The following is a 15,120-nucleotide window of genomic DNA, read 5'->3' on the forward strand; positions in this document are numbered from 1 at the left end:
TTTTACTTTCAGTATTGTACTCAAAGAGATCTTAAGAATCCAGAGGAAGAAACAACTACTGTATGAAAGAAATGCTATAAATTGCCCCAATGAACCTGTAAGCACAGAGTATATCTGTATTTTTCCCCATTACCTGTGGAATAACAGTCTATGTGACATTTGATTACATACTTAGAATACACCTGTAGCCACCCCTTTACACAAGGGCTTAAATTTCCAGTATTAGTGGAGCATGAAAAATGCCTGTGATACGATGTACTTAGTTTTTATATCTCACTCCCCCTAAGCCATACTGTCTTTAAAGATAACAGAGGTGATCAAAGCTTCAACATACACAACAGCAAACAGATGTGGGGGGGAAAACATTCCTGAGTCAAGGTCAGCTGCTCCCAGGGGTGAGAAACAACAAAGATGTTACAAATCTGCAAAGCAATTTTACCTTTCCCAACTTCCTGGTTTATAAAATGGATCCTCTAGATACCATGCTACAAATATAAAAATACCTGCTTACTATTTCTTCCATCTCTCGATCATTTTGTCCCCCAGTCTGTACTGATATTGATGATTGCCCTGACCCACGTGCAGGACCTTGGACTTGGCCTTGTTGAACTTCACGAGGTTTGCACGGCCCCACCTCTCAAGCCTGTCAAGGTCCCTCTGGATGGCATCCCTTCCCTCCAGTGTGTCAACTGCACCACACAGCTTGGTGTCGCCAGCAAACTTGCTGAGGGTGCACTCAGTCCCACCATGTCATTGATGAAGATATTACATAGTATTGGTCCCAGTAGAGACCGACCCCTTTTGTCATTATCTTTTAGGACCTACCAACCGTTTTGGTTTTATTCTCTTTTTCCTCTTGGAAGACTGTGGCATCTAAAACACAAGAAGATCTCTCTCAAGCACATATTCAAGACACGGAGCAAGGGAGTTACCCCACTTCAGTGACAGAGACTGGGGATATTAAGATGGTGATTTGAAGGGATTTCATCATCAGTTCCTTAGAGCTGTTATTTCCGCTTTTAATTTGTGGTTTGACTTAGAATAATTTTTTCTCTGGGCAGTCTACATGTATTGACATAATTGTCATGCATTGCTCTGTTGATAAACTGCCAGCATAACTTGACAAACAAACTTTTCCATACTTGGTACAGATTAAATACATTCCAAAAATCCATCTGCTCCATATTTTGGGGAAGATTATTAAGGTCTTATAAACAAGCAGCAGGAAAGACTTTTTTTCTCCAGGTACAACTAGCATGTACTTTATGTATTTTCATTCATATTTATACTTTATGTATTTACATTCATATTTTCTGTATCTATTGTATAGGGTTTGCCAATTTCACTTCAATATTAAAAAGATACTTTACAATACGAAGGTAGTTAAAACTAATAACTTAGCAATAATTTCTCAACATGCATTATGTCTACTTTCACAGAACTATTTTCACCCCATTTAATTGAACAGGACAAATGAAGAGGTAAAATAAATCCCAGATGTGAATAACAACGACAGATCATGGCTGCCTTTTTTTTTTTTTTAAAGTAACTTTTTCCAAAGCTAGGTAGCTGTTTCTCAAGCCTGCGAAGAGGTGGCATTCTAAGCAATTTACACTTATGTTCTTAGCACAGCAGCATGTTGTGGGAGTTTATTTCAGTCTCGAAACCAGAAGATACAATTCAGACTTTGATGTTTAAATATACCAGTTTCCAAACTGGTGAGGCTCCTGCAGTGGTTATGCTGTCCAGGACCGCCCTTCATTAGGATACATTAGGAAAGCATCAAACAGATATATGTAGCAGGGATGTTTGTTTGCTGATCTTAGTGTCCCAACAGCTTCTGCAAACACAGTGAAAAGTGTGAGACTGTTGACTAATACAGTTTTTTCTAAAGAAATTTTTTGCTGCAAGGCTTTGTGAAGAAGAGAAAAATTAGTAGAACTAAATTCTGTATTTTATTTTAAATTCTGTATTTATCTTCATCTTCCAACAACAGGAATAGCTCCCTGCCTGAGTCCAAAAATTCAAGAGGTCTCAAAACTAACATCAGCTTGATAAAACATGATTTTTGTTTGTTTAGTATAGCTTATTTTTATTTATCTATCCTGCTTCCTGGAAATTTATATACAGTTGCTTGGGATTCTGTACGAAGAAAACCATTTCTGTTGAACACACAGAAAGACTTGGCTTTCAGGACAACTTGGGATTTTGCTGCAGAAGAGAACAGAACACAATTACTGTTCAGATTCTCTTACTGTAAAAAAAAAAAAAAATTGCAAGAGACTAAGAACAAGTATACACTTCTAAAATCCTGGCCTAGCTGAAGCCAAGATTTCACCCTTTATTTAAACAGTATGGCGTATATGCTCTGTCTCATGTCAACTACAAGTCTGTAGGAGTGGATTCTTAAACTGTATTATATACATAACACAGATATATGTTTTTGTATGTATATACATACATATTAATATTGATGTGTGCATCTGCATTTTTGTTTAGGATTAATTTATTCTTCCTTGTAACTTTGCTGCTTTGAAAAAAATTGGCAGCTACTTAAAAAAGCATAATTAAATGGTTTAGTAGAGAAGTAAACCTGACCAGTTTAAACAAGTAAGGTTTAGAAAGATTTTACAAAACATAAAAAGACCATTACCATCAATACTAGAACATGATGTCCATATTATAATCAATATTCCTTCATTCTCTCTACTTCAAACAATACTGGTTCAAGGAGTCAATGTGGCCCAATGAATATACGTCTTTATAACACTAGATCATTTAGATTGTTGATGTAAATTATTTTTTTCAGTTATTATAATACTCTCAATGCCTGTCTCGTTCCCTTTAAAAACGTAGCTGCTCAGTCACTTATTTGATATATGAGTAAACGAGAATAGAAATCCACCATGCAGAAGGACCAAAGAGTATGTTAAAACTCCAGTCCATCTACCTGCAACGGAAATTAAACTACAGAATAACTACAGAAATTAAAGAAGGATCATTTTAAGCCCCTTGTCTAGCATGCCAAATGCAGCATAACCTATGTGAATTCCTAAGAAAAGGATGAGTAGTAAACACACATCGGATTGATCCAACTCTAGTAGTGTATCTTAGCTTTTCCCGTTTTAACCCTTTCTCCTTTAAGAGAGGGATGTGTAATACTAGGTAGTTCCAGATTACTCTTCCAGGCAAAATGTACGCACATGATTTGCAATTGCATACCAAGAGATTTTCAGAAGGAAAAGAAAAACAGTGAAATTTTTATTAATGGCCAGAACTAGCTGCCCAGTTTTGCAGAAACACTATGAATTACTGTGTTGCTTTCTGGTAACAAGACAAGACATCACTGACTCATGGAACAAGCTTATATACCTTTCCTCTTCTCCAGTCCAGTGTGGGAAGTGGTAGAGATTGAAAGCACCGTCCTTTGGCCCACCACCATGTAAGTTCTGCTATGCTATCACCACAGTAAATTATTTCAGAAAATGCTCAAAAATATCATCTACTTCAACAAATCACTTCCACTCCAATTCTCCTCCTCTTACCAGTTGTTTGGGTTTTTTTTCCTCTCAGCTCAAACTGATTAAAAAATTAGCATCTGCCAGTGAATCACAATTTACCTCCTTAGTGCATCAGAGGAACATTGTACACAAAAATTATCAGTGGATTATTCTTAGATGACTGCAGAAAGCTAATACCACAATGATGAGCTTCAAAAATTTTCTTTAAAAAGTTTCCAAAAAAATCACATCTGCACAGCTAAGCACCTTACAACCTGATGAATTAATGCGCTGAACAAAGACACAAAGAAAGCTAAATATTGCCAGATTACGGTTGCTTAAAAATTATGCTGAACATAAATGCATTTGCTTTTGTTTTCCCTCTACCTGGCATAACTTTAATACATTTTTGGCTGCATGCTGCAGCTTATTTCATTTACCATAGAAAAGACAAGACAAATAGAACGATATTGAATGCAAAGCTTCCTTTTGCGTCCTTGAAAATTAGAGTACTACAAAAAAAAGTAAGTTGATATTAAATACAAGATGATAGTAAGACCCTGCCCTCCCCATATTTCGGACCAGAGAAGGAACTCTGACTGCATATAATGCATCTTGATAATAAGTGCATGTGAAATAAGCTGTTAATAAAAGCAACAACTAGGTCACTTAAAATTTCAGATCAAGGAAGTTAATCACACCATTTACCATTAGACCTCATTGGTATTCGCAGGAACATTTATAAACCCTCCTAACATTAGAGTTTAAAATTGGTCTATGCCCACCTTAGAGAGCTCATCAAGTATTGCTGCACAAGGACCAACAGCATTAGCTTATACAGCAAGACTCATGCATGTAAATACAGAAGTTCACTTTAAACAATTACGTTGAGTTGATAATGCAAAATAGTAATTTCTTAGTTGAAAGGAAGGTTGGGTAAAGCTCGGTAAGGTTTAAGTTAGCCTGTAAGTTTACATAATGTCCTTAGGCTATGATAAAAACCCCCAAATCCACTGCTAAAGTCAGAACAGTAAGGGAAGTTCAGTGGAAGCAGTAGACAGACTTCTGCGGCTGTCGCTACACTTTATGTACACGGCTTTATGTACTACAGCTTACTTCTAACTAGGGCTGGTATCCTGATTTTCTTCACAGCCTTAAATAACCTGTACCATTCATGTTTCAGAGTCTATTTTTCAGACCCAAATATGAGAAAAGTGTTTTAAATGATTTTGAGCAAGCTCCGAGTTCTGTGTCTTCTCAGGTCATTTATAATGCATCAGAATGACAATTAAGCTCCACACAGCAACTCAGAAACCAGCAAGCGGCAGAGAAGAGGATAGGGTGTATCTGTCCAAGAAGAGATTTGTAAATCAGGATTGGAGAACACAACACAGAATGAGGACTAAGCAGTATCATTATTTTCTTTAAAGGAAATACTGACAAAGAGCAGTGTGTGGATGGAGCTGGAGAGAGTGATACTGATGAGTCAATTTCCCTTTACAGACACATTAGGTTTTTAGTACAACTTGATTTAAATGAAGCCAGATTAGAAAGCAAAAAGAAATTACAGAAATATGAAAAAAATTAGTATTCAAGGCAGCACATGGTAATGAAAATTTTCAAGAGAAAGGAAAACTTGAAAAATGGCATTAATACTTCGTAATTCTTTTTAAAGCAGATGGAAATATACCAAAGTCAGCTTGTGTTATATATCCAAATGAAAAAACAAAACAAAACAAAACAAAAAACAACAAACCAAACCAGCTGTGCAAGAGAGAAAATTTCCATAGCTTTCTGTATGAATTCTCATTTAAATAATTCAGGTATAAACATTAATGTCTAGCTGGGAATTGTACCAGGTTGGCAAGGCGCATAAGTTACCAACTTGTGGCCACTGTCATTTTCAAAGCTTGAGCAGAAAAGGGTTAAAATATACAGACTTCCTTAATTACTAGAATTACCATTCATTGTAAATATAATGTATAATGGCCATAGGCTCCAATATGAGTAAGAGTTTCATTTCTTTAAATGCTTTATTCCAGAACAGTGAGTCTCTGCTTTGCGTTTAGAATTTAAAAGCCAATGAAACAGATATGAGGTGAGAAATGTCTGAATAAATGATTATAGTAAGACTTGGATATTTCTTTCTATAGCCACACAATGTCTAATTATTTATTTGCACTATTATGCTTTACACAAGCCTTTCTTAAAGTGCCTTTCTTTTGGAACTTCTTTAGGACTTGTAGACTAAGGAATCATGAGGGAATCAAAAAAGGAGTGGCAGACACATTGTCATCTTAGACTTAGCAAGGAAGGTGGGAGATATGTCGTTTTTATTATATTATTAGATGATCTAAGGATGATCTAGTTTTAACTCAGTTTAACAAACACAAATGGATGTTTGCCTTTTGTTGTTTTAATCCCGTTCTCTTGTTATATTTCAGGTCTTTCAGTTGGGATGAAACAATATTTTGTTGTGAAGAAACTGCCTCACATCCAAGTATTCATGGTAGGTCACACCCCCCCCCCCCCCCCCCAAATCTGAAAAATCTAACTCAGTCAATTAAACATTTCCTTAACAGCCCTGCTCAGTTAGGGAGCCAACCTCAAAGTGACAGAATGGTCAAGTTACACCCCAAGAGTGTTGAAGGTGCAGAACTCGGCAGTGGGGGGCTGTTCACAGCATGACTAAGGAGGGTCAGAGGTGCCAGCACTGAACTATGACCAAAACATCTCCACACAGTATATTGAAATTTCACTGTGACCTTTTGTCACAGCAAATGAGCTGTTGTAAACCAGAATAGATTCTGGGTACTGGTAAAGGTTTGGGAGTTTGAGGGAAAGGCAAAGAACTGCTCTACCATGCTCAGCACTGCAATTGTTGCTTTCACTGTATCCGTCTGTGTGAGACTTCTGGGTGGCTATAGTTTTTGTACTGCAGCCACAAGCTCTAGCTCTGTGGGGTGGTGTACCGCTTTCATTGCATCCCAGCCTTAGGAACAAAGTTTACACTGAGAACTATATTTCACGTAACAGGAACGTCACAGCAGTAGCGGAAGGAGATGTACCTTATAATGTAATGTTAGTAGGTTGGAGACATGGTTCTTTCCTAAGCTGCCATGAAAAGTTCCATTTTGATATGACACAAAGGCATCATAAGCACTGAGCTCATTTTAAGATGTAAATGTGTAATACTGGAATAGAAAGATACATGAAATTTTACTGCATCACATTTTATTCACTGCTTTGAAAAATCACACATATTTACTTGAAGAAAGAGCTGGGGGCCTCCTCCTATTATATTTCAAAACAATGGGGTTTTTTCATTCAAAGGAGAAAACTTAATAAAACCAATAAAACGAAATCAAAACTTTCTTTGTTCTCGTGGCACTGCTACCTCTTGAAAAGATTGTCCTTCAGGTACTACTGCAATATTTTAACTTTGACAGCTGGTCTGTTGAGACATTACTACTGATTAAACAAAGCTTTGTCACTCCAGCTTCAGTACAATAGCAATGCAGTCACATGTCAGCAAGAAAAGAAGGACAATAAGTGACGCATCATTCTTGTATAACTTGTTTACCAAAAATCCCATTGCAAATATGGTAAAGACCAGCTGAAGCATCTAGATATGTTGATGAAGTTAATCTAATGAATGGCTAAATGTTTAAGAACACTGCACAACTTATTTTAAGATGAGTATATTCTTTATACTTGCAAGTCATGCAGGCACTGCTGAAGCTTAGTAAACTGCAAACAAAAAAAATGCTGCTTTTTCTCTTTCTAATAATATTTTTGTTTGCATAAAAACCTTACACTTCCTTCAGGCCTGCCTCCACATCTCTACTTGCATATGGGATTTCAAGAAAATACCCACAATGTGGTATCAAAAAATGTAGGTCTATTAAGCAACACTTGGATGACCCCAAAAGCTTTTTTTTATTTTATTAATGAAAACTCTTATGCCTTTCCAAACAAATAATTGAATCAATCAGTTGAACAAGGAAATATTTGTGATGAAAAAGCATCTGCAGAGATATGAAGCATTTGTAACATTTAAAGGGAGCAGTGACTAAAAGCTGGTTAAAACACTGTCACTTTAACATAGATAGGAAAAGGGGAAAACAAAAGGTCAGCAACCTGGCTTCAGGAACTCCATCTTGTTTACAGACTATACACAACCGATATATACACTAAAATACTTGGACCTTTTCTGCCAGTTTCCTCACATTCTTAGCACTGATTTCTTTCTGAAAGCATACATACTATAAAAAATGCAAAGGATAGCGTCTTCCTGTTTGAAACAATCTGGTAGTGGAGAAAGCCTGAGAAAGATAGTGACCTTTACCAGTACTAAATCTTCACACGGTGCATAGGAAGAGCACGCTGAGTGTCAAGAGAGCTCCCGTAAAGAGATATTTACTGCCAAATCTCACTAAATTATGGAAGAAAAACCTGTATCCACTATAACTGTTTTATACTGAGATATGTACAATATTTACCAACAAGCAACAAATGAGCTAAATATGTTCCTCTTAAATAAAGTAATCCATCTGTCAGTAGCACAAACTAGAGTCTGCTTATGGTTTAAAGAAACAGAACATTTTGCATATCATTGCACTTACCCTTAGCTGCTCTCTTTCACAACTCATCTGTTGCTTTGAACTCTACAAGAGGAAAAAAGAAAAAAACAAAAAACAACAACTTTGAAAGCATAGCATTCTTGCCACAACAAAACTGCTAGGTCTACATATCTTACATGAATAAATACTGGAAACACAGCCATGAGTCTAAACACATAGTGTATTGTAGATCTAACTGCAAAAAAGTATTATTTTTTCACTTAGTATTTTAAATTTACAACAGTCAAAAGGAAATTAACACCAGAACCCACAAGTCTGAAGTACAAAAGCATTTTTGAGATTTTAAAGATCTCATTGGCAGTTCAGTTCAGTTCAGTTAGAAGCTTTCCCCTTTTTCTTTTCTATCACAAGTCTGTGTTATATTTCTGAATATCCCACTACTAAGATACCATGATATATTCACAGCATGCCTTCGAAGTAAAGATATAGAAGCTTCAGGAAGTGATAAAATGCATTCCTATGACAACTTCCATTTCTGATCTGGTATAAAAAGAACTCTGAAGAAGACTTGATTCCAATGCATATTTTTTTTTCCATACTGCTGTCTTTATGTTCTGCCAGGTTTATGAGAAACACTCTTGAAGTGTGAGAGCTGGTTGCTGAGCAAGAGCTCACTACCAAGTAACACCAGACATGAATCATCAGTCAATGGCAGCACAATTTGTGAAGTCACCACTCTGCCAAAAAGAAAGGGGCTCCTCTAGGAAGAGCTCAAGAAACTGAACAGCAGCACTGAAACATCCAGTTCCTAGCTTGCTTTCTAGCTCCCCAGTTTCTAACCCAATCCTACCACCAGGACCCCTTGAAGAAAACTTTAAAAGCTTTGCTCAGGTGCTCAGGAGGGCACTCGGATATTGATTTGTCCAACCTGTGGCGAGAGGGGTTTTTTTGTTGGTTGTTTTTTGTTTTGTTTTTAAAATAAAGTATTTTTAGAATACTTTTAGAATCATTACTGAGTATCATTAGCATTGAAAGTGTAATCACTGCCATTTCTGTAATTAACGTACATGGCAAGCACAATTCATAAAGCATGAAAATGAAATCTGATGTGATGTTTTCTAAGGGTTTTTTCAGAGAATCAGAGTACACTTTTTACTACTTTGCACTTACAAAAAGATAAAACATGAACCAATACCCATTTGTACAAGATATTTTTACTCTGTTGTGATTACAAAAAAGGGAACTTCTCAGGCAAAGTTAGGTTACTTACAAAAGAATAAAACCGCCAGCCCATTTTTCAACACAGAAAAATGAATCCTAATAAATAAGTTGCAAGCTAAACCTTCTATACACATAGCAGAAGTTTTACAATGAAATCTCTGTACGAAAATAAAATCTAACAGCAATAAATGCTCTTTTGATACCTTTCTTAAAGTTCTCTAGCAGGGAAAAAAAAGGTAAAGGAATTCAGCATAGGTCTATTTACAATCTTCCCCCAAAAAGTAAAATTAAGTACAGCTAAAGTGACTTATCTCTTGCAGACTAATGATTCCATTTTTCAAAGTTCACACCTTCACACCATTTATGAATTACTTTAAGGTTATATTAGTCTGCATAATAAGTGTACTTGCATAAGTCTCAAGAGTTAGTTTTAGATCAGAATCTGCTCTAGATGCATCTATTCACATTGTTTAAAAAAATATAAAATAGGATATTTCAGTTGGAAGGGACCTACAATGATCATCTAGTCCAAGTTTGAAGTGAGTTTGGGGGTTTTTGTTTTGGTTTTTTTTATTATTTAGGTTTTTCTCTATGTAAGCCTCCACACCAGAGATCTTAACTCCAATTTTCAGAAAAAAATATTGGTTGAAATGTGAATAGTTGTTTTTGACAATGGTCCTACACACATTAAAACAAACAAGTTTCAAATTGTAACCATCTAAAGTTACCCACTCTTTGACTGTTTGTAGGATATATTCTATGAACATAACAACACTATTACTACCTTATTCAATTTTGTCCTGAGCAGGCATAACACAAAACAGGTATCACTGTTTTTTTCATAGATAAATGGGTGAAGAAAGTAATTTGCCAAACTAACAGCACGTGAGCTCCACTTTGCAAACTGAACAACATCCAAAATGATTTGTCTTTATAACATTTCACTGGTCAGCTTCTTTGGATAAGGCTGCCAGTCTTACATTCTATAATTTGTGTTGCAGAAGTACCAGCTATTTTTCTGGAAAGAAATCTTCAGCCTCTATATTATTTACAGTATTTCTCAGGCTACTCTTCAGGCATTAAAAAAATGAAAAAGAAAACTGAACAAACAACATGGTGATTAACCGAAGAAAACAAAGGGGAAAAAGGAGAATGTAACAGAGCATGCAATGCATTACAGAAGGCTAGAATATTGTGATTGCTTTTTATTTAACTCTACATAATTTTCTCACTCTTTCTTTTGCACCTCTTGTCAAATTTGCCTGTTTTCTCCAGTCAGTTGCCTAGCAAGCCTAACTTTTGCAACAGGTATTTTTCATAACTTGCCTGCAGAACATAGTAGAACTGTAATCTTTGTAGGTATTAAGTACTAGTAATACTTCAGTAGTAGTAGTAGTACTAGTAGTAATAATTTTAAAAGCTTCAGAAGCAGCCAAAAATGTAATAATGTAGAAAAGATGTTCAGCACAGAAATCAACAGGAGATAAAGGTTATTCAAAATGCTGCTATAAATTGCATTGTTACATTAGAAACAACAAACACCAGATTTACATTTGCTTTACAGCCATAGGATATGGAATTAGGTAATCCTTCCATCTCATCTGTGTTCATCCTCTGATTTTCTTACCTTTGTACTGCACAGCCATACGTGGCTCAAGTTTAGATTCTCTGATAAAATACATAAAAAAGGAGAGATTTACAATTCTTCCCATTTCATCCACCATATCACACTGGTGGGCCTGGACATGCTAATTGCATGTTTAGGTAAACTACAAAGATACTTTGTTTATTCCACAGCAGCTGCAAGCTATTCTATAGTACTAGTTTAGGCTCTTTTGAGATGATTGTGAAGAGTCTTTCGGAAAGACTTCCTGAAATTTATATTTACTATTTTATTTCCATTTAGATATAGTGGAAAATATATTCGGATTGTACCTTTAACATCAGCCTTCAAAAGAAGGTGTTGCCCTCTTCCCCATGGGATGAAACTTTTGGTTCTGACCTCACATTAGCTGCATAGATTTACAGGTATTCTGTCTTCAGACAGAAAGGTGACAAAGGTGGTTAAAGGAAATATATCTAGACAGGAGCAAGTAGGAGGACCAGGATACTTCACCCTAGAAAGAGATGGCTGGGAGTAGGTATCTATGAAATCATAAATAACATGGAGATGGAAAAGCTAGAATGATTGCTGCTTCTCTCCTCCAAAAAACCAAACTGATGGCAACAAATGAAAATAACAGGTGGCCAGTTCAAACTAAGTAAAAAGATGGTTCTTCATACAATGTGTAAATAAAGGAGTAGGCGCTGTGGACAAAAAAAAAAAAAAAAAAAAAAATCAAAGAAAAACTTATAGAAGATGATTAAATGCACAGACACCACCTTCACCACACAAAGTTCCTGGAGGCTGGAAGAAAAATTCTGGAGGAGCTTGCTTTGTTCCCCTTTTCCATAGGCATACATAAAGGTCGTTTCTTGGACTTAGAGACCTCCGGTCTGACTCAAAACAGCTGGTTCCATGTACGCTGATAATATAAACATGCAAGCTTCCAATAAGACTGGGTATTTGGAAACCAAGGGGGTGGTGGTGGTGGTGGTGGAATTTCAGAATGGAAGAAAGGCAAAATTTGTAAAAAACAAACAAACAAACAAACAAACAAACAAACAACCCCCCAAAAACTACAACCAAAAAAAGTGTATCAAGTATTTGTAGAGTGGAGCAAGGTTTATAGTTATTGTCTATTTAGGCAGATAATTAATTCTGTGTTTTAATTAGTCATCTATAAGGCTATCTGCTACTGTCATTTGAAACATAAAATTGACAAATATCTAACATCTGAGAAACCACAACAGGAAATGTTATTTAAGATTGAAAAGAAATGTTTATAAACAGTGGGAGAACACAATAGAGAGACAAAGAGTGAATAAGAACAAAGATGTGCAAGTCGGGAGAAGATGATTGTCTGAACATCCAACTGCTACACCACATCTGACAGCAAAACAAATAGGAAAACCCCACCCCTTTATTTTGAAACAAACAGCTTTCATATGAATGTGAGAGTTGTATTTTAAAAACATATTTTGACTCAATCTATGACCACATCCATGGCATTCTGTTTACTACAAGAAATGGAGGACAACAGGGGCGATATGCAGGACAAACCAACGGCAGCAATTTCCTTTGTTCAAAGTTCAGCAAATGGTTGATTCCAAACTGTACGTTTTAGCTATAATAACAAAATCAATTTCAGTGATGGCTTCCCTCAGAAAGTGAACTTCCACATAGATAGCTCCCTCATCACCCTTCATACTAGAAGCTTTCCAGAACAAAAGCAGCACGGCTCAGTCATAAGGCATTAGTAGGATGAGATTAAGAAGAAAAAAAAAAATGAAAAACCAAACTTACCTTAATGAAAAAATATTTTTCATAGTTTAAACAATGATGCCACCTAGCTATCTGTCTATCCCTCTTATCTATTTATCAGTTCAAGTTTATTTTAATAAATCTGGGAAAGGCTCATTTGGGCAGAAGTGGCTTTCTGTGCAGTTAACTAGCGCCAATTTTTCGCTCTCATTTTGTCTTTTTTGCTATCTGTGCCAGTTTAAGAGAAACATCCTGGCAGTACTAAGCACTTAAGGGAAGACATAAATAATGCATTTACAGTATGTAAACCTGTACAGATAAACAAGAAAAACTGAAAGCCATAACATATTTAATTAATGATCAAGAGACCCTAGAAGCAAACCTTGTGCATATTCTGCAGTTTTAAATACATTGCTTCTCAATCCTAGATTTACTTCGTTATGTCTCTGGATTGAACCATATGCAACAAACTATTTATTTCTTTTAGTTCAAGACTGCATGAAGAGCCTGGTCAATATGTTGAGCGTCATTATGTCAAGCTCTCACATACTAGAGTTCAGTGGAAGAATGCCTAAAATATTGATTCCCTTTCAAGGATTTCATCAAGGAAAAAATTTCAAAGAACTTGAACAATAGTTCAAGACTACAGGTCTTTTTATAAGATAACAGTCTTATAAGACACACTGTCAGGCTCCATCATTTTAAACAAACAAACAAAAAAGACCCTTTGGAAATACTGTGCAATCTGCTGGTGTCATTCTCTGAGTTCACGAACATGAATAGAACAGGGAAATATGTTTTATTTTCTTTAAATAACAGTACCAGGTTGGAGACTTAAGATCTTTTAAATGTATTTATCAGTCACCCACTCTTCATAAAGACATGCAAGCCCTAGCCCTGAAGAAATTGAAACTAACAGGACCCATCTATGGATGCAATAGACAGACAGAGAGCAACAGTATTACTCAAGTTGATAAGGAATACCAACAGTCCACCTGGGGAGGTTTTTTTGCTGCCAAGTTTTTTAAGTGTCATTTTAAAGAAAGGGTTTAGGTGATGGGACAAAGAGAACATGATGATGGTGATGGGGTTATTTACAGAAAGACTCTGCTTAAAATGTAAAAGAAAAACTATTTTTGTTGCAGTACAACATTCCCAAGTATTTGTTTTGCCTTTATAAATTCAAAACACTTTCAGGATTAGAGAAGGTCATTTGAAATGGAGCACAGTCCCAGTGGTTGAAAGATAACCAGTGAACATCTAAAGTCTTTTATATTGTAGATATTTTATCATAAACAAACATTTGTAGTAAATTGACTTAGCCTGTGTTCTGAGAAAAGTGTATATAAAGCCATCCTTTTTCCAGTGAGCAGTCACACCGGAATGACTTATCCATAATTTTCTGTGCAGCTTAAAGACAGCTACTCTAACAGAAGTTCCAGGAAAGGCCCTCCAACATTTTTTGTCTTTCTTCTACCTCAAAAAGGACAATGCAAATATGATTACCTGAATTGTAACAATATGCCTGTTTCCATTAGGAAGGAAGAGTTTACAATCAGTACCTACACATGAACCGTGGGGCATGAGAGTTGGATGCAAAAGACTTGGCACTGATCATGGTCACACTGCTTTTACCAGAACATAACTTCACAATTAGTAATTGCCTATTCATCCGATTGAGGTCTCATATTTCTCCTCATTCATACATAGATTAAATAGCTGAAATAAAACCATAGATTACTCTGCCACAGTCACACTAGTTGTATTTCACTAGATACTATGAGACAGTCCATACCATTTCATACTATTTGCAAAATCCATCTATCAGTGTTTTCTCTCATCAGATACTCATCTGACTGTAAAAGTCTTGTCTTGAAAATTAAATGCTTGGGTTTTTCCCTTGCTGTGTTGCACAAAAATGCTGTGCTACACAAGGAGATACACCATACACTGCTCTCTGGTGTATTTCATGTGGCAACAGTCACTTCCCTTGCATCATTTTACTACATATTAGTTTTCATTATCTCATTACCCTACAGAATTCAGAAGAAATGATGCTTCAAGTTATTTAATATGTGAAGAGAGCATGGGCTTGTACATAAATATATAAATAATCTTGTGTATTAATTTAAAATGGCTTCTCAGTACTTCATGTGAAAACCCAAAACACAAATGAAGAAACAATGTCCATCCCAAGAGCTCACAGTGCCACAAAGTAGAGCCTGAGGTGCTCAAACACAGAAGACTCATTAAAAAAAAAAAAACCACCAGTGACTGCATAAATATATAGGATGATTTGAACTGGAAGTAGGGTTTTCAGAGCCTTTGGTAGTGACTTACAGCATCATCAAAAGGCTTTCAGACATAAAATCAAGAATATTTCTTCCTCAAAGAGTAACTGGGACCATCCTCCTCTTCTATGAACTGCTTACATTTTTTTCTACATGACTCC

At 36.0% G+C, this 15,120-nt stretch overlaps 1 protein-coding gene across 19 annotated transcripts in view; it reads right to left on the reverse strand.

Moving 5' to 3' along the window:
* Window positions 1-15,120, reverse strand: part of RBFOX1 (RNA binding fox-1 homolog 1) — a 1,377,247-nt gene that overhangs the window by 404,789 nt on the left and 957,338 nt on the right. For 17 of the 19 annotated variants that reach the window (XM_052772622.1, XM_052772607.1, XM_052772605.1 and 14 more), the window contains one exon: window positions 8,126-8,167. The exons of the other annotated variants lie outside the window; for them this stretch is intronic. In XM_052772622.1, the coding sequence (XP_052628582.1) occupies window positions 8,126-8,167 (42 nt within the window). The remainder of the gene's footprint in view (window positions 1-8,125; window positions 8,168-15,120) is intronic. 19 annotated transcript variants of the gene reach the window in all.

Source organism: Harpia harpyja, chromosome 21 (genome assembly GCF_026419915.1).
Source record: "Harpia harpyja isolate bHarHar1 chromosome 21, bHarHar1 primary haplotype, whole genome shotgun sequence".
Lineage (NCBI taxonomy): Eukaryota > Metazoa > Chordata > Aves > Accipitriformes > Accipitridae > Harpia > Harpia harpyja.